General features: G+C 46.7%; 1 protein-coding gene across 5 annotated transcripts in view; it reads left to right on the top strand.

The window, feature by feature from the left end:
* DOP1A (DOP1 leucine zipper like protein A) overlaps positions 1–22,620 on the top strand; it is a 2,904,166-nt gene that overhangs the window by 988,026 nt on the left and 1,893,520 nt on the right. For all 5 annotated transcript variants that reach the window (XM_069606322.1, XM_069606321.1, XM_069606320.1 and 2 more), the window contains one exon: positions 2,230–2,463. In XM_069606322.1, coding sequence (XP_069462423.1) covers positions 2,230–2,463 — 234 coding nt within the window. The remainder of the gene's footprint in view (positions 1–2,229; positions 2,464–22,620) is intronic.

A 22,620-nucleotide genomic window follows, 5' to 3' on the forward strand; every position in this document is an offset into this window, starting at 1 on the left:
AACAACAACAGTACAGAAACACTATTGCCCCCAAACATACACACAGTAACTTTTGATACAAAAGAGGCACTTAGCTCTGGGGGTGAGTGCTGGCCTCCTGCCTGCGCACTCTCAGGTCCGGAGCTCGGAGCAGTTCAAATGCTGCAAGAGAGTTTAGCATTAGTGACCTGTTTTACCTCACATATGTATAATACAAGTAAACAGACATACAACATTGTGGCACTCCACCCCTGGGTTTGGTTAGTGCAGGCACATGCACGTTAAATGTTAATCTGCTCATGCAGTTTAGTAATGCCAAACAGAAATTGTGCAGCAGTTCCCGCCGCACATAGCTATGGTAGGAGATTCAGAAACTGTGGCCCAAGTTCGCCGCACGTGACTTAAGAAGGAATAAGACCCATCGTGCTGCCAAAGTTTGCCACACGTGGCTGTGATAAGAAAAGCACTCCGTGCTGCCAAAGTTTGCCGCATGTGGCTGAAAGTATGTTTGTAAGCAAGGCGCTGCGTGCATTAGTCTTAATGCAGCATGCGGGCCGAAATCGCTGTTGATTTAAATGCAGTGAAATGCGTTTAGGCACTTAGCTTTGCCCTCAGCAGGGGACATGATGTGGCTGGGCTGTGCCCCCTGCGCGTGCCCCTCTGAGGATTGGGAACCCCAATGCTTTCCCCTTGCTTCTGCGCTTTCTCCCTGCTGCTACGTGTCTAAATCCAGCGTGAGTTCCATCGCTGGGGTTTTGCTGTACTTATCTGGCATGGGCAAGGGGTCGGAATGCTGGTTCCTTGGGGCGTGGCCACTCGCGTGATCCCCATCAGCTGGAGCTCCGGAAGATGCATCCGTTCTGGTCGGGTGCTTAAGCACAAGCCCTGTGCCTTTGTCCTGCGTGCATGCGCGAGCCCCTCCCAACGTGGGAGTGAAAAAGTAGTTCCCGGCCCTGAGGCTGCTGGGATTTGTGGTTTGCAGGTCTTTTTGCCTGCAAAATGGACAAAGGAGCCTCCGATAAGGCTGGAGTTTTTTACTCTTGTTTTGTCTTGCTCTTTTTTGTGTTGTCCTGCGCCTTGGGCCTGTTACAGAGAGCTCACTACCCTTAATAACACCCTGCACCCTGACAGACACACAATGCCTGTTTTCATGTCCACCAAAATCCTGAAGGTGGTCCTGACCTTCGACACTCCTGCAGAAACACATCCTATTCATCCGTCTTCAGCAAGGTGTTGGTTTTCAACCTCCTGTGCCTCACTCTCAACTCATTTGCCCTTTCCAGGAGGCCCTTCACAAGCCATAAGCGTGTAGTTCTTGCTCTCACCTTTCCTCACCAGCACTACGGCTTTCCAGCCTCAGTACCATGGCGGGAGAGCTGGAACGGGAAAAATAAGAGCATTGAGCCTGTGCTGCACTACAGTTCTTGACATGTAGGTTCGGTAGGGGAGTACAATATCTCTGCTCTCCCTGCTGTAGGCCTGTGATGGCAAAACCTTCTAAATTACTCCACTACCTGAAGTCTGCTAATGAGTAGGTAGGCATTTGAGGACAACATCTGACATACAGTGTGAGTATTTGGTAATGTCCTGGCAATATTTGGCAATATTAAAACTCTGACAATGATGGCATTGTTTGCCAAATGGTAGCCATGCCTGGGCGTATGATGCAACATCTGGCAAGTGGAGTGTGTTTCAAAGTAAATGAGACCATATGTCTTCAAAAGGTGCGTGAGCGCCTGGGTAAATAATGTCAGTAACTGGCAAAAGATGTAAACACCTGTGTATGTAATGCCAATTCTTGGCAAAAGCTCAGATGTATATTCTTAATGTACAAACGCCTTAACTATTGGTTTTGTAAATGCTTATTTAACCTTCCGATGATTGATCAAAACTTCATGCAGTAGTAGCCTCTTTTCACAATCATGTCTCTGATATGTATGTGTGACTACCAGTGCAAAGAGGCAATTTTTAATTTGACGGATTTACAAACACATTATGTTACTTAACATATTTTATACCAAAAAATAACATCAGGCCACTAGTAAAAGGGTTTAATATTACCAGAGCAACACTTTTTATTACAGGTAAAGAATTTGAAACTGTCAAGTACTGACTGAAATTATATGTACTGCTGCTGAGGAAGGTTTCAGCCACTGAACATTTTTTGTGGAGTTGGACCTGTCTTATATATGAAAGTAATATTGTATTCTTTGGTTGATTTGGGTTACAACGTGTTCATTTATTCTCTAGGAAACCTACATTGAAATTCAAACTGAACATCTGCCACAGCTGCTACTAAGAATGATTTCTGCACTGACCAGCCATCTCCAGTCTCTTCACTTGCCCGAACTTGCTGATTCTCTCAAACTTTGCTCAAAGATTCTTAGCAAGGTTCAGCCTCCACTTTTGTCTCCAGGCACCCAGGGTAACCTTCACTTTCCAAATGGGCAAAACAGTTATCAGAGAGAGTGGGAAGACAAAAAGGTAACTCTAACTACATGCTAAAAATGTTTTCTTTAGAAGTAAAACTGTGTCATCTACTATAGTATACAGCGTGTTAATTGCGCTGTACCTTTTAGGTACATAATTTGGCAATTCTTTCCTTTAGCCTTGCGAGGTTCCTCAATAATGTTTAGATTTCTCATGTCCTGACATTACTTTCAATAGCCATTTCAAACTTATTTGTTTCTGTTACCCATGATTGTTGCAGCTTTTTAATCTTTTTAAATCACATACTTTGCATAGTTCACCAACTAGTGGTTTACCAGTGGTTAACCAGGAGTATTACACTTAGTGTACAGAGCTTTAATCTAGGCGTCAGCAAAAGTGGATAATTTCATGGAGTTGGAGAGCGAAGACGAGAAAACAAGACTTTACATTTTCAGTGCAGTGATGTCACTAGGGTCAAATCTTAAAGGATAGTTCCGGGACTTTTTTTTTATTGTCCCTACGGGTCGGCCATGTGTTTGTAAGCATAAATCGGTAGATCGTAGGAAACTTTCCTATGGACCTTACCCGACTTTTCGCCCATTATCGCACTCGAAATCAGCCTCCATTTTGTGATAATCCTATCATTCCGCCGCATCGACCTGGCTCACCTGCCTTTGCGGCACTAAATCAAATCCCCCGCCCCTGAGCCTGACATCAGCAGACGCGTACTGCTCATTTCAAGCACGTCTCGTGTCAACAATCGCTGCGCCTCAGCTATTGACGTGTTGCCATGGAAATGGCAGGACGCCTCTTTCCCCAATAAGTATAAACAGACCGTTTCACAACACACAGCAGCAGATTTTCGATTCCATTCCTCTCTCTGTGTTACTTTGAGTATTCTGTGACTCGTTTCAGTGCTCTGGTCAGCTACCTTCGCCGCTTGTAGCCCGTGTGAACACCTGTACCATCTCTGTAAATTATTTTACTATCTTTACCGCACAATGGCCACAATAATGCCGTATATGTACGAGCCCGAGTACACCGAGGAAGAACTACTGGAAAGTCAAGCACGCGAAAACGATGGGGATTCGGACGGCAGTTGGGAGGACCAGTCAACGGATGAAGAGCCTGGACCATGTCGCATGGACGGCGTCTCCACCTGGTGCACGTGCAATCGGTGCGAGCTAATGCCAACTGAGGAGGAGAACTGCTGCTGCCGTGAAAATTCCGGGTGCTTGGCCTACATTTCGGAAAGCGAGCAAAGTCTGCAGGAAGGCGAGCAAAGTCCGCAATGCATCACCGAGCTGCCAGAGTTCAGGGAAGCCTGCCTCTCACGGACCGTGTTGAGGATGATGATGGTGCTTATGCACGAACTTCGCGGCACTGTTCGTCCGCGTAATCCGAGTAACGAGTAAGTATACTCTGTTTGTGATGTCAGTGATGCCACCACTATTTCATGGTCGTCTCCCACATATAAAATTACATTTACATATCATTCGAACGCATGTAAATTTGTTCCATATAGTGCATTTTCTAGATATAATTTTTTTCTAAGAAAAATGACATGTGTTACCTGAATCGACATTGATAAGAAAGTTTGGTCAGTTTAATACAGTTTGCATCTTTTTTTTTCACAGGTGGTACAGGCTGGTGGCCTATCGTTGCTTCACTTGGTGGCTTCACGGGAGGCTCGGACACCGCGTTCGGAGAGTAATACCTGCCTGTGCGGTACTTGCCATTAGACAACATTTCCCCAGTGACAGTGGACAATACCGCGGATTTTCCCTCGATGTGCTGCAACCTCAACTTTACAATGTGTAATGTTTATTATTTATGTTTAATTAAAATCTAAAATAAAGCCCAACATATATTTTAACAATGGTTGTTTTGATTTTTTAAATGAATCTAGTGTATATTCTCCTGGGAGGGTGAGGTATTTATAAACTCACCCCCCTGCATTCCATGTAGTAGATCCTGCAGCCATCCTCTTACATTCAGTTAGATGGCCTCTCCTTGGTGAGGCCCTGCGGCAAACGGGTCTTGTCTGCACGACCACCGCCCCGATCCACCCCCCGCCCTATCAAAGGCAGTTCGCACCGGGGTACTTGTGCTGGCAAGTGGAGCTGTCAGGGAGCGATAAAGGCCAAGAGGTGCCAAAGACCATGTACACTTCAAAGTGGTCTATAGAGCATGGGTTGTTGTTCCCATGTCTACCTCCAGACCCCGTGTCTCCTGCCAAGCATCCCCCCTCACGCTGGACGGCCCCCTGCAATCCACATAAGTGTGTCTCCATTCACGAGTCTTCCTGTGTCTTGTCTGCACGACCACCGCCCCGATCCACCCCCCGCCCTATCAAAGGCAGTTCGCACCGGGGTACTTGTGCTGGCAAGTGGAGCTGTCAGGGAGCGATAAAGGCCAAGAGGTGCCAAAGACCATGCACACTTCAAAGTGGTCTATAGAGCATGGGTTGTTGTTCCCATGTCTACCTCCAGACCCCGTGTCTCCTGCCAAGCATCCCCCCTCACGCTGGACGGCCCCCTGCAATCCACATAAGTGTGTCTCCATTCACGAGTCTTCCTGTGTCTTGTCTGCACGACCACCGCCCCGATCCACCCCCCGCCCTATCAAAGGCAGTTCGCACCGGGGTACTTGTGCTGGCAAGTGGAGCTGTCAGGGAGCGATAAAGGCCAAGAGGTGCCAAAGACCATGTACACTTCAAAGTGGTCTATAGAGCATGGGTTGTTGTTCCCATGTCTACCTCCAGACCCCGTGTCTCCTGCCAAGCATCCCCCCTCACGCTGGACGGCCCCCTGCAGACCGCATAATGCCACGACATATACACGTCATTCATTCACAAACACACCCCTGTTTCGAATTCTTTATAACCCACTTCATATTTCTAATGAGAACTTCTTTGCGCTTTGCTAGTCAACCCGTGAAGGTGCTGGTTATCTGCTCTTCGTCTCTGTGAACTTCCGTGACCACTTTGAGCAAACTCGTCAGTTTGCAACCTGTGAACTGCTCCCTGTTCTACGACAAGAAACTACTCTGATCCCTGCATCTAACTGTTTGTTCGTCAAGGTAAGTCCATGTACCATAATCATTTTGCGTCCAATTTTTTAATTTATATCTATTTGCTAGTAGTCATCAAATTGCATCCATGTTTTCTTTTCGTTCACGACAGTACATGCAAGGAACTAGTCACATGTTCTGAGTTTAGTCAAATTACTTTTTCTATTTTTTGAAAGTTATTGAAATACTTATCCGCATGTGAATAACATGTATAGTTCCAAGAACCAAAACGGACCTTGCATTGAACCTTTTATGTGTCATTTAATGTTTTAACACATTGGTATTCATAGAGAATTGTTGATCTTTACTTTTCAGAACTTTCCATAATGCCTGCCTGTTCCATTGGCGGTTGCCCTTCGAAGACCCATAACAAATCTGAAGGTACTATAATGCATGTTTTCCCTAAGACAATAGATCAGATAAGAGAATGGGTCCGATATTGCGGATATCCAGCCTCTGAGATAGAAAGTAGAGTCCTAGAAGTCTTTGCGGACAAGAGGGGTGATCGATACCGCATCTGCAGCAGGCACTTTAGCCCAGACATGTACTCCACATCATTGCTAATAAGGACGAAAACACCGCGAGCGAGGCGAAAATTGCTCTCAACCGCTATTCCCACTCTATTCGTCCACATCCCTCCACTGGTGAGTCAAGTTTACGTATTTATCTCTCGGCATTGCGGTAGTGTGTAGCATTAGCTAACAATAATTTCCCCATTTATGTATCCACTCAATATGAAGGCTGAAGATTCTCCATCCGTGTCGTTATTGCAGTCATCAGCCACTTCAAGCGCCTATCGGGTAATCTTACTTAGCTATTCTGACACTGACTTGTTTTAGGCATGTAAATCAATAGTTTTAATTGATCGTGTAATTATTTTACCTAATGGTACACCACAGTACTCGTCCTCTAGTCTTTGTTTTCAGTTATAATTATTGTTATCCAAAATAATGCAAGTACTGTCTTTCAGGGAGATGCTGAGGAGTCCAACGCATTGACGACAACCGTAGATGTCACTCAGATGCTCGAGGTACGTTTCCGGACAGTTCCATCGATGGAGATCATCAGATCTTGCATTCTTGTAGCGTGATTGTTACACACAATGTTTCTTTCGTTTTTAGCCATTGGTATGTCCTTCTGTCGTCGCCCTCCTATGTGTCTTCTTTTTTCAATATTGTGTTCATTACTAATGAAAGTCCTATGTTTCAGGGAGTCGATGGAGCATTAGTCCAAGAGGAAGGGGGAGCATGCAGTTACGGGTCGGCGCAACAGCTTGCAGAAGTGTGCACCGCAGTTACAGCGTCCCTTGATGTTCTTATGCATTTCGAGGTATGGATACTGACAGATCAATCATGCGAGATCAAATGACGTGATTACATCCGCTATACTTCCTTCTTTATTAACGCAAGTACTATGTTTCAGGGAGCTGACGGAGCTTCTTCAACAAGAACATCACCCCTAGTAGTTGATGCAGATCTCTGGGTGGTGACACTTCCAACGATGGAGCAAATCGAATCATATTTGGATATCCATTATTTATTTTAGACAACTGATCATTTGTGCAGGTCTATTTAGATGAGCCGTTGACGCCTGCAGAAAGTTTATGTTCTTTTAAACAAAATAGAAAACCATACTAATGCAATTACTGTGTTTCAGGGAGTTGCTGAAGCGTCATCTTCAATAATATCATCAATGGAAGTCTATGCGGAGCCCGAGGTATGGATCTTGACAGTTCAATCTAACTAGATCAACAATGCGTGAACTATTGTCGTTTGAATGTTCTACACAATGCGTTCATTCGTGTTTTGCTATTGAGATGTACGTATGGGTATTGGTCCCCAAGTACATTTTGTGTTTTCAATATTATTATACATACTAATGAAAGTTCTATGTTTCAGCGAGTCGATGGAGCCTCAGTGAGTGATGGATGTGCTTATCATGAAAGTATAGTCGTTGCAGCGCGAGAGGAAGTGGAGACATGCACACACGAGACGGAGCAACAGCGTCCAGATGTTGAAGTTCGAGGAAAGAAAGTTTCAAAGAAAAGAAAGCAAAAGAAGGTTAGTGTCCTGTTCACTATATTATGTTGTCTTTCACTGTCAATAGTTCAATACTGTAAGTTGTGTTTAAACTGAACATCCCTTTTCTAATCTGTCCTCTAGTTGCGAGTGGGTGTAAGAACTAGATCTACACAGACAGTGAAGCGAACGAGAGATGTTGCTTGTCAAACCTTTTGGCAGGGACTTGAGACTGGAGATGCATCGTGCCAATGGGAAGAATATGAAGTGATTGACAACGGAGCTATACCACCACCAGCCATTGATAGTGAATGTCCTCCTGGTAGTTTGGATGCAGTCGTAGATCAATTCACAGAATCCACACCCGCAAAAAATAAGAGCACGCGAAAGTTGAAGACATTGTTTTTTTCTCCCATCTCCGGACAAGGAACAGATGTTGCAATGGAAGAGAATGAAGTGGACGACAATGAAACACCATCAATATCACTCAGCATAGCGGAAGACGATATCAGAGATTGTACCTTTCATGCGAGTGACATGTCCTCAACGTTACAGGCCGAACCAGCTGGGATGCAGAGTGACAGTATAAGGAAAGAGGCCAAATTCATTGTATTCGATAGCTGTTTGATGGATATTATTATGATGATGAAATGTGGGCATTGGGTTGGTGGGGAAGTATGTGGGGAGCCATTGATTAATGTGACTCGTGCAATTCGAGGCACTAACCTTAAAATACATGCCACCTGTACACAATATCATCCGTTCGCATGGTCTGCACAACCCATGCTGGGGCAACTGCCAGCAGGCAATCTACTTTGTGCAGCGGCCGCACTTTTTAGTGGTTCAAGTTTTAAAAAGTTACAGTATTTCTTTCAGTTTGTGGGAATCCATTTCATTGCGAAAAGTCAGTTCTACAAATACCAAACCGATTATCTATTTCCAGCCATCAGCGAAGCTTGGAGAATGGAAAAAATGTCAATGGAAAGTACATTCGCGGGCAAACGCTTCAGGCTAGCCGGTGATGGACAATGCGACAGTCCAGGATTTTCAGCCAAGTACTGCACCTACCACTTTCAGGACATGGAAAGTAAGAAAATTGTGAGTTCGGTGGTCGTGCAGGTGTCACAAAGTACATCCTCAGTGGCCATGGAGAAAGTTGGCTTTGTAGCATCATTGCAAGAACTACAATCGCGGGGAATGGTGATCGACCTGATAGCCACGGACAGACACGTTTCAATTGCCAAGACAATGAGAGAACAGTACAAAAATATAAATCACCAATTTGACGTTTGGCATCTTGCAAAATCAATCAATAAAAAATTGTCGGCTGCAGGAAAAAAAAAAGATATGCAAGGTATTTCACAGTGGTCCAAGTCAATCAGCAACCATCTTTGGTGGAGCTCAAAAACATGTGAAGGGTCGTTGGAAATTCTACTGGAAAAATGGCGGTCAGTAATGTTGCACTGTAGCAACGTACATCGATGGTCGACAAATGAGCATTTCCACAAATGTGAACATGGCCATTTGCCCACAGAGGAGGCACGGAAGAAGAAGTGGTTGATTCCTTCATCACCCACTCACAAGGCCATTGAAAAGATTGTATTTGATAAAACTATAACAAGAGATTTGAGGGGACTCACGGAATTCTGCCACACAGGAGATTTGGAGGTGTTCCACAATATGTGCCTAAAGTACAGGCCCAAAAGATTGCATTTTGGCATGGAAGGCATGATAAATCGGACTCTTCTAGCGGTCTTGGCACATAACCATAATGTTGGCCGTCAACAAAGTAGGACGACCGGAACTTTAGGGACGCTTCGCTACAATAAGGCCTTCACTAAAAGAAGTAAACAATGGGTGATCAAACCAGTGTTTGAGGATATGCAATATGAGTTTATTGAGAGACTTATCGTAGATGTCCTCGATAGGCACATACATGGAGTGGTGAACGAACCTATGCAGGGGACAACTGCATTGCCACCCAACATTGCCTCTGTTCCATGTCCACCTAAAGCAGAGCTCATTGAGAAATACACATCACGGTTTAAATGATTGTAATTCGATTGTCTGTTCTCTCGAGTCTCCTCATGTTGCAGGCCCATTGCAATTAAACCAAACAGTAATATAAATCATTTTTACAAAAATTATAGAATGTTTCCGTATTACAAACACATGGCCGACCCATAGGGACAATAAAAAAAAAGGCACGCAGACAAGATGCCCTTACACTAACTGGAGGTAACTAGAAATGTGTGCTCGCTCAAAGTGAAGGTCAGCTGCTTTGATGTTTTGCTCGGGTGGCGGAACGGCCCACGACCCAATATAAGGTTCTATTGTGATTTGACCTTGACAGGCCGGGACCATCCTGAAAGACTAAGAAAAGATAATGAATAAAATTTCAGAAACGAAACGATGAGCCACGTTCATTAGAAGAAGTAACGTCGGCAAAGAAGGAGTGGTGTTTCGGGTCTGCCCTACACAGAGACACAATGGAAAATGCAAATATAATGTAAGTAACTTTTGATGAGTTTATACCGCAATTTCATTACTATACAGTGGCTTTAAAGACGGGTTCAGTTGTACTTGTTCGTTCTATGTGGCATAGTGTTTTCTACCGCGCACTATCTGGAGGAGAAACATCTGCTTTTACTGAAGCACCTCAAAACCTTCCTCTTTGCTTCTGCTTTCTCTCTCCCTCTCCCCTGCTACAACTGGTCCACTGTCTGCGACCTCGGTCCTGGGCCCTTCCACTCTCCACCTGCACTGCCTCCCTGTCAACCCCTGCACTCGGGGACTGTCTCAGTATCCTACAGCCCCCCCTTCCCAGCACTTGTTCTGCACTTACCTTGCACTTGCCACCAGCTGGCCCTATTTATTTATTATTTTATGCTACTTACCTTGTACTCCACTCCCCCCCCCTCCATGCCTCGCCACGCCTTTAAACACTTGTGTACACCCAGTAGCGCTGTCCTCGCTATGAAATGAATATTTTTAATAAGGATCTGATGGTGAGACTAATTTAATTTTTTATGTTTTTAGGTACATCATTCACTACTGTCTGTGTCACGAGTACCAGACACCGGCGGACGGCTTCTACAGCCGCCAGTTGCTTCTCCGCGTGAACAACGTTACCACCCTGACCATTTTATGGGACGATCGCCAAGTACAAGTATGCCCTTACGCGGTACTAACGGTTAGATGCAACATACCTACCGTTGTGGTGGCCTAGTGCCTCGTTGTTGGAACAGCCATGCGATTATCAGTGCGACAGAAGAGCTTATTTTTATCGTAAACCAACACCCTGTGTACTGCACACGAACATCGCTTCCCTCAAGACGAACTAATTTGGATCGAGAGCAAAGAAAAATGCAAATCGCTGAATATTCTCTAAACATTTGATGTCCAATAAACGTACTTTGCCAAATGTACAATCTTGCCGTTTGCTTTTAAACCACGGTTTCACATTCCGAATTGTGGTGCTGTATTGTGAGATGCTCTAAGACCCTGTGTACAGCAAAGGACCATCGCGTTCCTCAATACGAACTTTTTGGAACATGAGCAAATAAAAATGCAAATCGCTGAATATTCTCTAAACATTTGATGTCAAATAAATGTACTTTACCACATTTACAATCTTGCGGTTTGATTTCAAAGTACAGTTTCATATTCCGAATTGTGGTGCGCTGTATTGTGAGCTGATCTGTGTTGATTTCCGGGGTCTGTGTGGAGTCGCGTAGAAGACGCCTGGGCGCGTTTGCCTACGCAGCTCAGTCACGTCACGGATAGAGGCGGGGAATATGAATGTTTTGATAAAGTCTGTTTCAGGGGCGGGGGATTTGATTTAGTGCCGCAAAGGCAGGTGAGCCAGGTCGATGCGGCGGAATGATAGGATTATCACAAAATGGAGGCTGATTTCGAGTGCGATAATGGGCGAAAAGTCGGGTAAGGTCCATAGGAAAGTTTCCTACGATCTACCAATTTATGCTTACAAACACATGGCCGACCCGTAGGGACAATAAAAAAAAAGTCCCGGAACTATCCTTTAAATCAAAAAATGAATCGAATAATTTTTCATGTTTTCAACACTCCCGTATATATTTGTTGCTCTGGATCAACGGGAAAGAATTCCTTCATGTTTAGTCCATCCTGCAATTACGGCCCCTGTGGAAAAACAAACTGCAACCAGTGTCTTCCACAGAATCAGTGTCCTCTACAGAACCATAAATGCAGCAAATTCAAAGACTTGCCAAATGTTTAGGCCCATCAGACTAGGGTAACACAAGCTGACCAAAGACAGCTTAATTGATTAGATTTTGCCATTTACTATACCCTTCAGCAAACCACAATTGGCTTCATTGTAGCCTCTTCCTTTAGTCTGCGCTGCCAAAGGTCAGTCTTCTTACACAACTCTTCGGTGTTCCTCTTCTTCCGTGTCTGCAATGGTCTCTTTCTTAGTATGCCCAAGTGAAGTGCTGCTCGTCCCACACCACCTCCTCTGTCAAATGGCTGGCAAAAGAATGAACAACACCATCATTGGGGACTCTGTTCCTTTGAACCCCTTGCCCTCCACGAATTGGCCATTGGTTCAGGAAGTTCCCACCCCCACTATGTGTCATAGTGCAGCTTCTGGACCCCATCCTCCTTTAAAACCTGCCCGTATGGTTTGGCTGTGGTCTTACACTTCCCGGTAAGGTGGCATTGATTTGAGTAGTCTTTAGAACTCTAGCTGCGTCCTGTTGTAACCGGGTTGTTTCCCAGACTTTAACTACTGGTTGTTGAACAGGTGTTTATAGTCCAATCAGCCGTTTGTAGTCCCTTCTTTGAATCACACAGGTTTGCCGCGCCAACACGCAGAGCCCAGTTCTGAGATCGGGACGCACGCCCCTTGGGAGCCTCGTACACCCTGCGTCGGTCCCCACCTGTCGTAGTCGTTCTTGCCACTGTCCCTGGGTCAGCGGTTTGTGCTGCTGCGGCAGTCCCGTTAAGCGGTCCTGCCCGTTTTGTTTAGACGTCAGCGAGTTTTGCTCAGACACCAGTGATTGCTCCGTCAGTCGGTCCAGTTGCAGCTTCTTTGGCGTACCTGCCATTGCACATGTCGGCGATTCCTGCTCCGTCAGCTATTGTGGTGTCAGACCCCCCCACCCACTACCAAGCCCTGACGTTCAGGCAAGGCAAAGGAAAGGGACATTAAATCCTCCTGAGCCAGACGACTCCTGGATACGTGGATTGGCGTGAATGAAACAGGTTGCAGGGATAAGAACCACTGCAGAACCCTGGGATTAGTGTCCTTGTGTCAGGCTAACTAAACCAATGGGGCATGATCAGCGAGGAGCGTAAATTGTCGTCCTAGTAAATAGTAGCTTAAAGACTCCATCGCCCACTTTGCAGCAAGATGTTACTTTACAATGGTGGCATACCAGGTCTCCTGTGGGAACAGCTTACGACTGATAAATAGCACGGGGTGCTCCATGTTCCCTTGGCCTTGAAACAACACAAGTCCTAGTCCGGTACTTAATACATACGTATGCAGTAAACAAGTGTGGAGAAATGTGTATAGTGTTCTGAGTGCTAGCTGGGGGATGAGAAGCATTGGTCTGTTTCTGGCCTGGGGTTGTGATCTGGGGGTGTGGGTTGTATGGGGAGGTAAACGGGACCAGCCGGGCATGGTGCAGGGAGCTGCAATTTGCTCTAAACAGACAAGGGTGTGGCCTTGTTGCGCTGATGCTGAATCAGCTGAGGACAGTTTTACCTCCAGTGGACCCATTCCTTACAATAGGCACACTGGTCCTGATGCACGCAGTGACCAAACTGGGATGGGCACCGGCCTGGGGTGGATAGCCCCAGTACTGGGGGTTCAGATATGGCATCTGGGAGTGGTAAATGATTCCTCTTCTCCCCACCCGCTAAATTTGTGCCATCCTCTAGAACCCCAAACTGGCCCTCATAGGGTGACAGTACAGGGGCTGATTCAGCAGGGGCATACACCCAAGGGGCAGGAACTGGGAAGGGAGCAGGATAACTGGGTGGGGGATCAAGCACAGAAAAACTATGACATCCTCTGGGGCAGAAGGGGTCACTGAGGATAACACTGGGTACATGCGGGGTCACACCCATAACTGGGGTCATTTCTCATTTTCTCTAGATTAAGCTATTCTAGCTTCCTCTGCAGTTTCACTTTTTGTTCCAGCCACTGCTTCCTTGCCACAGACATACTCTGCAGGGACCACAACGTGTTGGACTGCCACTGCCTAACTGTTGAGTTCCTTTTTTAAGAACCTCACGCACTGCATCTAGGTAAGTCTCATCAAAGGAGCCATCTATGGGCCAGACCATTAGGTTCTGACGCTTGGTCTATTTATGCCATTCTGGCAGCCACCTGACAATGTTTGGGCCATGCACCGTAGCCATAAGTGCCACAGGGGAATCCGAGGGAAAGGCTCACCCCCTGGCTTTCAGATTTTCCCATTCTGACAGCTAAAAAGATGTTGTACACAAACTAAGATGTCTTGACGAATACTAAATCACTACAGGGCTTAGGTCCCTACTATCCAAGTCTAGCACACTCATAATCACTCACAGGCACTCACAGATGCACACTTACAGGCGATCAACTAGGGAAGGGGTTGGGTGATAAACTGTTTTGGGACAGGGGGCATGGTAATGCCAAACTACTGGTCCACTTCCAAAAGGAGTGTTGAGTACAATTCCCAGGCGTCCCTGGAAAACTACTTGGATTCAGGCAGGTAGGTCTGGCATTCTGCGAGTTCTAGGCAAAGACGATCTCTAGAGGCCCACTCTTGTGGTCCTAAAGAAATACTCGGCTCTCACAACCCTGATATGGACACAATAAATATGGGTTTGAACCAGAGTGGGCAGGATGACAAGGAAATCTTTTTAATCTTTTCTAAAAATAATTTTATTTTATGTAATACAAAAGAATCTATATATGTTTAAAACAATTGTCATAATAGCTTTAAACAATTTCTAGTAATCAATAACATTATTAATCGACTTTTGACCCAAAACAATTCATACACACACATCTCTCTGTCATTCATTCATCCATAGTGTCCATTTTGGCACAAATATTTTGTGATATTATAACTTGTATATCACTACTACAATGATTTTTTTTAAAATGTCAACCCCAATATCAATACAGGTGTTGTTCACTGTTCCTTGTACTTTTAAACAGTTAAGTAATCGTCGACATATGTTTCGGTCTTTTTAAGGTTTAAACAATCACCCCTCGATTCTCAACCTTCTTAAGGACTTTTAAACAAAGAACATGCTGTGTCTTTGCCTCATGTAGACTGATTTGAGTCACTTCACCTAAATAAAAACATATAGATACTATTTTAAAAACTATATCTGCATCTTGTCATCCATATTTCTTCTTTTAACACTATAATTGTGTACAACAACTCTGACTGGTTGCTTCCACCTTCACTCAACTACACATTTATTATAGGAGATGCTTGAGACTTGGTGGCTCTGTTAGGCGCTTTGGTGCAGTGAGGGCTCCAGCCGCCCAGATAAGCAAAATTAATGCTATCAAGGCACACTCCACAAAGGTATCTACAGAAGGACTTACTATTAAGATGCCACCTCACCACTCTTTGTACCCAGATTCAGGCAGACTAGTAAAGTGAATTATGTAGAAAAAAGAGGGGATGAGGCGTGCATTCTAGTTCCCAGCTTTGTATACCTGCTGCAGTTCAGTTGCTCTTCTCCTCCAAGCGCTTTCATGTCTCTTACAATCTTCAGGGAGGCAGTCTTTTCTGGTGTTACTAATTAGTCTCAATTTTGGCCTCAGTGAATTCTGGTAGCTGTAGTCAATTCTGGTAACTAGGAACCAACTCCCCTCCAATAGCACAATTTATTTCCCATGGTGGGGCGGGGGGGGGGGACCATCAATGTGGCTCTCCTAGGTAGGGCATGGTGACCCGAGGCAGCAGCACTGGGGTCAACATACCCTACTTAGGAGAGCCAAATCCGGCTCTCCTAATCCGGCAGCCACTCAAAGGTACAGCAGGCAGCTCTCAGGACAGGAACTCCTCTCCTCTGGGACTGTCCTGTAGATTGTAAAAGAGGGGAAACGTATGGAGGGAAAATGGACAGAGGAGAGGAATGCAGGCACCAGAACAGGGTTGAGTTTACTCAGAGAAGATGCAGACATTAAGATGCTATTTGGGTGATCAGGGACCTAGACCTGGTTCTGGATCCGAGGTGCAGGCACCAGAAAACTGTGGAAGTGGGAGGCAGGCCAAAATGCGGGAGGCTGTGAGGGAGACCCCAGACTGGGCCACAGTTTTGGAACAGTGTGTAAACAGACCTGTTGGGGGTGTGCTGTGTACGCAGACTGACTGGGTCTCCCCTCTGGCAATAACAGCCAGGCTGCAGAGAAAAGTGGGAAGACAATGAAGGCACCAAAGTCTTTCTAGAAACCAGGAACAGATGTATTACAGGAAGAGGAGTAAACTCATTGCCAGCAGGACAAATCAGACACACTGGACACAGGTGATGGCCTACACTGGGATGCGGGCACAAGGCGGGGCATTAATGACAGGCACACTAGCTAGGGGCACCCACTGGCATGGAACACGTGGGCACAGGGAGCAGGGACGGGAAGGGTTGGAGAGGAAGTGGGAGGAGGGGGTTGGTAGAGACGGAGGGCTGAGAGAGGGAGGACAAAAGAGAAGGAGAGAGAGAGAGACCAATGAGAAAGGTGGCACCTAGTGGGAGAGCGCACACAGAGGCACACGAGGGAGAAAGGGAGGAGGACAAAAAGAGAGAGACACACACGCATAGAGAAAGAGATATACACACACAGAGAGACACACACTCACAAATAGAGAGAGAGAGAGATACACACACAGAGGGGAGAAAATACAGCGGGAAGACAAGGCTACATGTGGAAGGGGCCTCCTGGGCTCTGCTGCCCTCCCCCGTCAGCACACCACCAGCAACGAAAGAGAGGAGAGTGAGTGAGCCCCCAGTCCTTTCTCCACAGGCTTCTATACGACTGTTGCTCTACCCACTGCAGGGCCAGCCTCTCACCCAGCAAGTGTTTGTTTGGGCAAGTGTTGCCAATGTCGTTTCCAGTGGAGATGGGATGCAGAGTGGGACACAAACTTTCAGGTATTTTGTGTGATTCCCAGGTCAGGGGAGTTGGCAGTTTGAGCCCAGAGGGGATGTTATTTGTAGGGTATGGAGAGATGAAATCATACAGTACATTGCAGTTGGGGGCCAAAGGGCTCGCTAATTATTGGGTGCAGAATGTAGGTTCCCAGCAGGGGCTAGCTTGGTGACTTGTAGAGGGCAGGCCAACTGTCACTGGGTAGTGGAGGAGGGTTTTAGGGAAGGGGAGTAAAGATTCAGCCCTAGGCGGCAGAGTATACTTGGGCTGGTTTCTGGCTCAAGGAGACTGCTGAACAGGTTTTCCAAATGGGGCGTTGGCTAGGCCTTTGGAAGGAATGTGATCCCTTTGTTACTGGCTGTAGACTGGTTGCCTGGGAGTTGAGTCCCCAAGTGAACAATGTCCAGTGTGCCAGAAACAAGCAACTACATGGATTATGAAGGTAATAAATATAGTGATCATGCAATGTTGGGAAACATGCAAGCACTTGACAGAAATAAACAGCTAGCATAAACAGTGCACTGAATATACAGTCATAGGCAGTGCAAGGTGGAAAAGACATTTGGGAAACATGAAAGTCACGCAATAAATTGGTGAAATGAAAACCCACAGTAAACAACAAGTGACATATTGATACTGCTATTTTCACATGGTGGCATTGATTTTAATAGTCTTTAGAACTCTAGCGGCGTCCTGTTGTAACAGGGTTTTTTCCCAGACGTTAACTGATGGTTGTTGAACAGGTGTGGACAGTCCAGGCGGCCGTTTGTAGCTGCTGCTTTGAATCTCCCTGGTTTGCCGCGCTATCACGCTGAGCTCCGTTCTGAGATCGGGCCCCCCCTTCGGAGCATTGTACCCCCACGTTGGTCCCCACCTGTCATAGTCCTTCTCGCCACTGTCCCTGGGTCTACGGTTCCTGTTGCTGTAGCAGTCTTGTTCAGCGGTCCTGCCTATTTTGCTCAGATGTCGGGGAGTTTTGTTCGGATGCCGGCAATTGTTTGTTAGTCAGTCCACTTGCAGCCTTTTTGGTGTACCCGCCATGGCACATGTCTTTGATTCCTGCTCCGTCGGCTGTTGTGGTATCACAAGGCCAAAGACTGGAAAAGCACTGGATAACCTACACTGTGGAAGCATTTAGGTACATACACGCCTTCCTTGTGGAGGGAACAACTCACTGAGGTGATGGAGCTTGAGGCAGCAGTGTTGTCTGAGCCAGAGATAGTGTAACTTGAATGTCGTGCAGATATGTGAGACCTCTGTCCCCAAGTGCCGCACAGGGAGAATGATAAATTCACTCCCTATACAACCTTTGAGGCCACAGGTGGAGAAGAATCCGGAACCGCGAAGTACTGGAAGCCCCACAGAAGCTGTAAAGGAAAGCAGTGTTAAGTACCAAGCAAGCAGGGTAAATCACGGGTAACCAAAAAACAGGAAGGATCTTACCAGGAATTGATAGAAGAAGGGATTCCGGGGCTCAAGAAGGCAAAAGGTCCCGGATAGGAGACACTTACTGGTAGTCACACCAGACCCCACCTGGAGAAGACCTGCAAGCCGGACTGAACCAAATTGTAGGTAAGGGTGGTGATGAGTCGTAGTTCATACAATGTTCCAGATTCATTGGTGAGGGGTAATCCACAAGAAGTCCGTGACAACAATCCAGGGTCTAGAGCCAAGTGTAGCAGTCCAAGCTGACGAAACAATGAAGAGCGGGATCCAAAGAGAAGTCTGTGACAACAATCCAAGGTCAAGAGCCAATAGTATCAGTCCAAGCCAATAAAGCACAGTTATAACGTGATCCAAAAAGAGTTCCTAGAACAGTTAGCCGGGTCCAAGATCAATTGTAACACAAGGTGAAAAATGCAGGCCAAACAGGGTCTCTGAGAAAACAGCTGTGAAGCGCGGTACTGAAGCACTCCACTGCTTAAGTACCGTTTCATTCCTGATCGCGAGTCCGGGTCACGTGATCGCGAGTTCCGGTCACGTGACCGCGAGTTCAGGTCACGCGATCGGATAGAGCCAGCAGCACAATGCAAAGAAGTGAACCTGATCTTTTGATGGCTTAATCTCCACGGCAGCTGCCAATGAAGAAACGGTCGCAGTCATGACTGTGGAGTGGTAGCGTGAAGCTGCTGCTGTAGCTGTGTGCGAGCCGGTCTGGACTGCCAATGTGAGCCCCGGAGGGTAAGTGGGGGGTGAATCCGGGCCGAGGGGGAACTGGGATCACTGGTGGGTCGGATGGAGGGCATGACAGATAGGTATAGCCATCAGTACCATAAAAGGTACCTCCCACAGTGCTCTAAAGACTCACCCCATACTCACTGACCCCACCAAGAAAGTCAGCGAAAAAGGCATATGGTGTGGAAAAACGAACAAAACAGGAAGTTAGGGAAAATCACAGTAGAGAGCAAACACATGCAACCAACACAAAGATAGCGACTTAAACACCTTAAACTGTTTTGGTTCCAAATCTCCAAAAACATACACCATTAAACAGATGGCTAGCTATTCACATGGCACAGCAGAAGGTGATCAGTACTGGAAAATTGCATGCACCGAAAGACTGCTTGGCGCCACAAGGGTTAAGGTATTCCAGTATGATCGTTTTTAAACCGTGAAGGTCATGTTTTTCTTACAGTATCCTCCATTAACTTCATATCGGTTTATCGTCTTTCTAGTCAGACACTGATTTGTTGAGCAAAAAAAGTCATGCCAGTAATGCTAATTCACTGCAGCAGGTTAACAAAATATATTCCTTTGAAAAAAAAACAGTGCTAGGTCATCTCAAACATTGAGATGGAAATAAATCCGTGTTATGTGACTGCTCACAATCCTAACGATTTGAAAAGGCAGATGAAAGCACACAGTAACAATTTCTAGTTTAGATTTAAAGTGCTGTTAATGGGCTATATGTGAATAACAGGAGCCCGACACCCAAGACTCCGTTTCGTGGCAGTCCATGCATCCAAAGGCCCTATGGGAACAGGCCACAAAGACCTTCACCTATGCCCACAGGGTGAAGTTGTGCGGTCTCATTTTAGATCGCACGGATCAGCGTTCCAAAGAGAAATTGCCCCTGTACAAAGAAAAGGAGAAGGAAAAGAAAAATAAGCAAAGCAAGAGATCCCGCTCCCAAGCGGATCATTGCAGCAACATTCTTCATCCTTGTCTCTTCTAAGAACAGGAGCCACGGTTCCAGGGACTACCCAGAGACGGCGGCTCAGGTAACCTTTCCGACCCAATCCTCCACTCAGGAGGAATGGGAACCATTTCACCTGAAGATGCTTGACATCTTCGCCACAGCACCAGCGCTGACTGGTCCCAATGCGTTCTCATGAACTTACATGGGTACCCGCTGTGAATCATTCCCGCACGCCTGAGTGCTTGGGCCTGGATCCAAAGAGGGACAAAGTTCCCCTGCGCCATCAGATGCTGCCGTTGGGGAGGAAGGCCTCAGCACCAGTTCCGACTTTGTTGTTGGTGCAGCGGGCACTGGGGACCCTCTGGAATACACCCCTCTTCCTTTTGAAACCCTTAATTTAACAGATGTAGGACATCTACGATGAAGAGAGAGGACCCGGTGCCCATTGGGTTAGAACATTTGGTCTTCAGGGAAGAGAGAGACTACCCAGAGGAGTTTTATGTGGGAAGACATCCAGGGACTGGCCTTGGATCTTCTGAAGGTCAGTGGTCTGAACACCTCCCCTGAACAGACCATTCTTCCAGCTCCCACTCCTCCTAAGCCTCAAGCCATTTTTCAGAAATAAATGGCTAGGTCGGCTGATATCCTGGGTATATCTGCTTCATCCTGGCCCAAAATTCCATTTGAGTTGAAGGACATCCTGGGGACTCAATGTAGCAGTTGAGTCCCCAGTGCTAGAGGTGTGGGAGAGGCCCATCTCTATACCAGCGGTTGACAGGGAGTTGGTAAGGAATCAACATCCTACCCACTCGCACCCAATATCTTTGTCCACACCTGCATCCCCTGAGAGCTAAGTGGTACAGGCCACGACTGTGAACTTGAGTCATCCTCCTTTCCTTCTCTCCTCCCTGATAGTGAGAGTAAAAGTCCTGGTGGAAGAAAGTTTTTGCATCAGACAGCCTCACTCATCACGTAGTTAACGCATATCGCACCCTGGAAAAGTTCTCGTGTGGTCTCTGGTCTGCTGTGATCAATGCTGTTGAGCATATCCTGTTGGGGGAGATGCCAGAGATGCGGGAGCGTTTCCTATCTATGGTCAGTGATGGCAGGGAAGTCAATCTTGCAATCGGGACTGGACACATCAGATCTATGGCCATGAGTATGGGGGTAAGGCATAACTCCTGGATGAGGATGTCCGGTTTCGCAGAGTGTCCATACTAAACTCCTGGACATGCCCATTGATGGCCAGAACCTTTTTGGGGCTAAAGCTGATGACGCCTTTCAGAAGTTACAATAATCGAAGGTGAAGGTCAAGTCATTGGGTCTGACCGTGCAACAGCCCTCCTCGCCTTCCACGAGGGGTCGGGTGTTTCGTACCTCAGCCTCTTATGTCCCACGTGGTCGAAGCCAGGCAGTCGCAGGAAGACTGCAAGGCAGGAGATTCCCATGGTGTAGGCGTAGAGGTGTCCGCAGAGGTGGTGGTGCAGCTGCCACTGTCCCTTCAGCGCCACAAGGCGCAAAACCTCTGTGAGAATTTCTGCCACAAATCCCCGGTGGGAGAGTCTCTCTGTGTTTCGCTAAGAATGGTCCAGGAATACGTCCGATGCTTGGGACTTGCAAGTCATCCAACAGGGCTACTGTCTGCCTTTCATGCAACCTCTCCCAGACCATGGACCTCAATCCAAACCCTTTCCCATGGTCCCTATCTTCTTGCAGGAGGTCCATCAGCTTCTCTCAAAGAGTGCAGTAGAGCTGATGCCACGCTTTGAACGAGGCTGGTGCGGAAGAAGGACAGAGCAGAGGTTTGTGTCCAATACTGAATCTGTGGTTACAGATTTTGTTCCTACGCAATGACAAATTCAAGATGGTTACTGTAGCCCAGATCCTGCAAACCCTCGATCTTCTGGACTGGTTGGTATCATTGGACCTTCAGGATGCCTACTTCCATGTGTCTATCCATCCGAAGCACAGGAAATACTGAAGGTTCGTGGTGGACCAAATCACTACCATTTCAAAGTCCTGCCGTTCGGTCTTTCTTTGGCGCCCAGGGTTTTTACCAAGCTGCTAGCAATGGTGGAGGCTTGCCTCGGGAGCAAATGCATTCACTTCTTTTCCTATGTGGACCTCTGGCTGGTCCAAACTTGCTCTCCAGATCTAGTGTCGGAGCACCTACTTCGCACATGAACTCTATTGCACAGCTTGAGCTTTTCCCAGAACTTCAAAAAATCTCATGTTTCCCCATCCCAGTCGCTCTGTTTTATCAGAGAAGTCTTGGATACTCACCGGGTCAGGGCATGCCAACCTGAGGAAAAAGTGGCAAACATCTTCAAGATGGTCAATGTCCTCCAATCCCAGGACCTTTCTGTGCCTACTGGACCTCCTGTGCATCCTATTGGTTGCAGTGGCGGGGCTGCGCATGAAATCGCTTCAGTGGCTCCTCCGTTGCCAATGGTCTCAATTTCAGGGCCACATTTTAGACGTTCTGCAGGTCTTGGTGCAGTTGCCTCAGGATCTTGCGTGGTAGGCCGGGAGAGATAACTTGCTGAGAGGCACATTGTTTTGTCAACTCTGGCCCCTAGGTGATTGTGGTTACTGATCCATCTCTGACAGGTTGGGGAGCTCACCTGTTGGATCTAACAGTGAGCAGACTGTGGTGTCCCTAAGAGTCTCAGGAGCACATCAATGTACTTTCGCTGAAGGTGATCTCGCTGGCTGTAGTTCCTTTTTCCCCTCCGAGACACAAGACTGCGCTGATATAAGCGAGGTGGTGTGGGTTCCTTGCCACTATGTAGAGAAGCAATGCGCCTGTGGTTCTGGGCTCTGGAGAATGACATCTCTTGATG

The sequence above is a fragment of the Ambystoma mexicanum genome, chromosome 4p (assembly GCF_040938575.1).
Source record: "Ambystoma mexicanum isolate Mex_15411 chromosome 4p, UKY_AmexF1_1, whole genome shotgun sequence".
Taxonomy (NCBI): Eukaryota; Metazoa; Chordata; class Amphibia; order Caudata; family Ambystomatidae; genus Ambystoma; species Ambystoma mexicanum.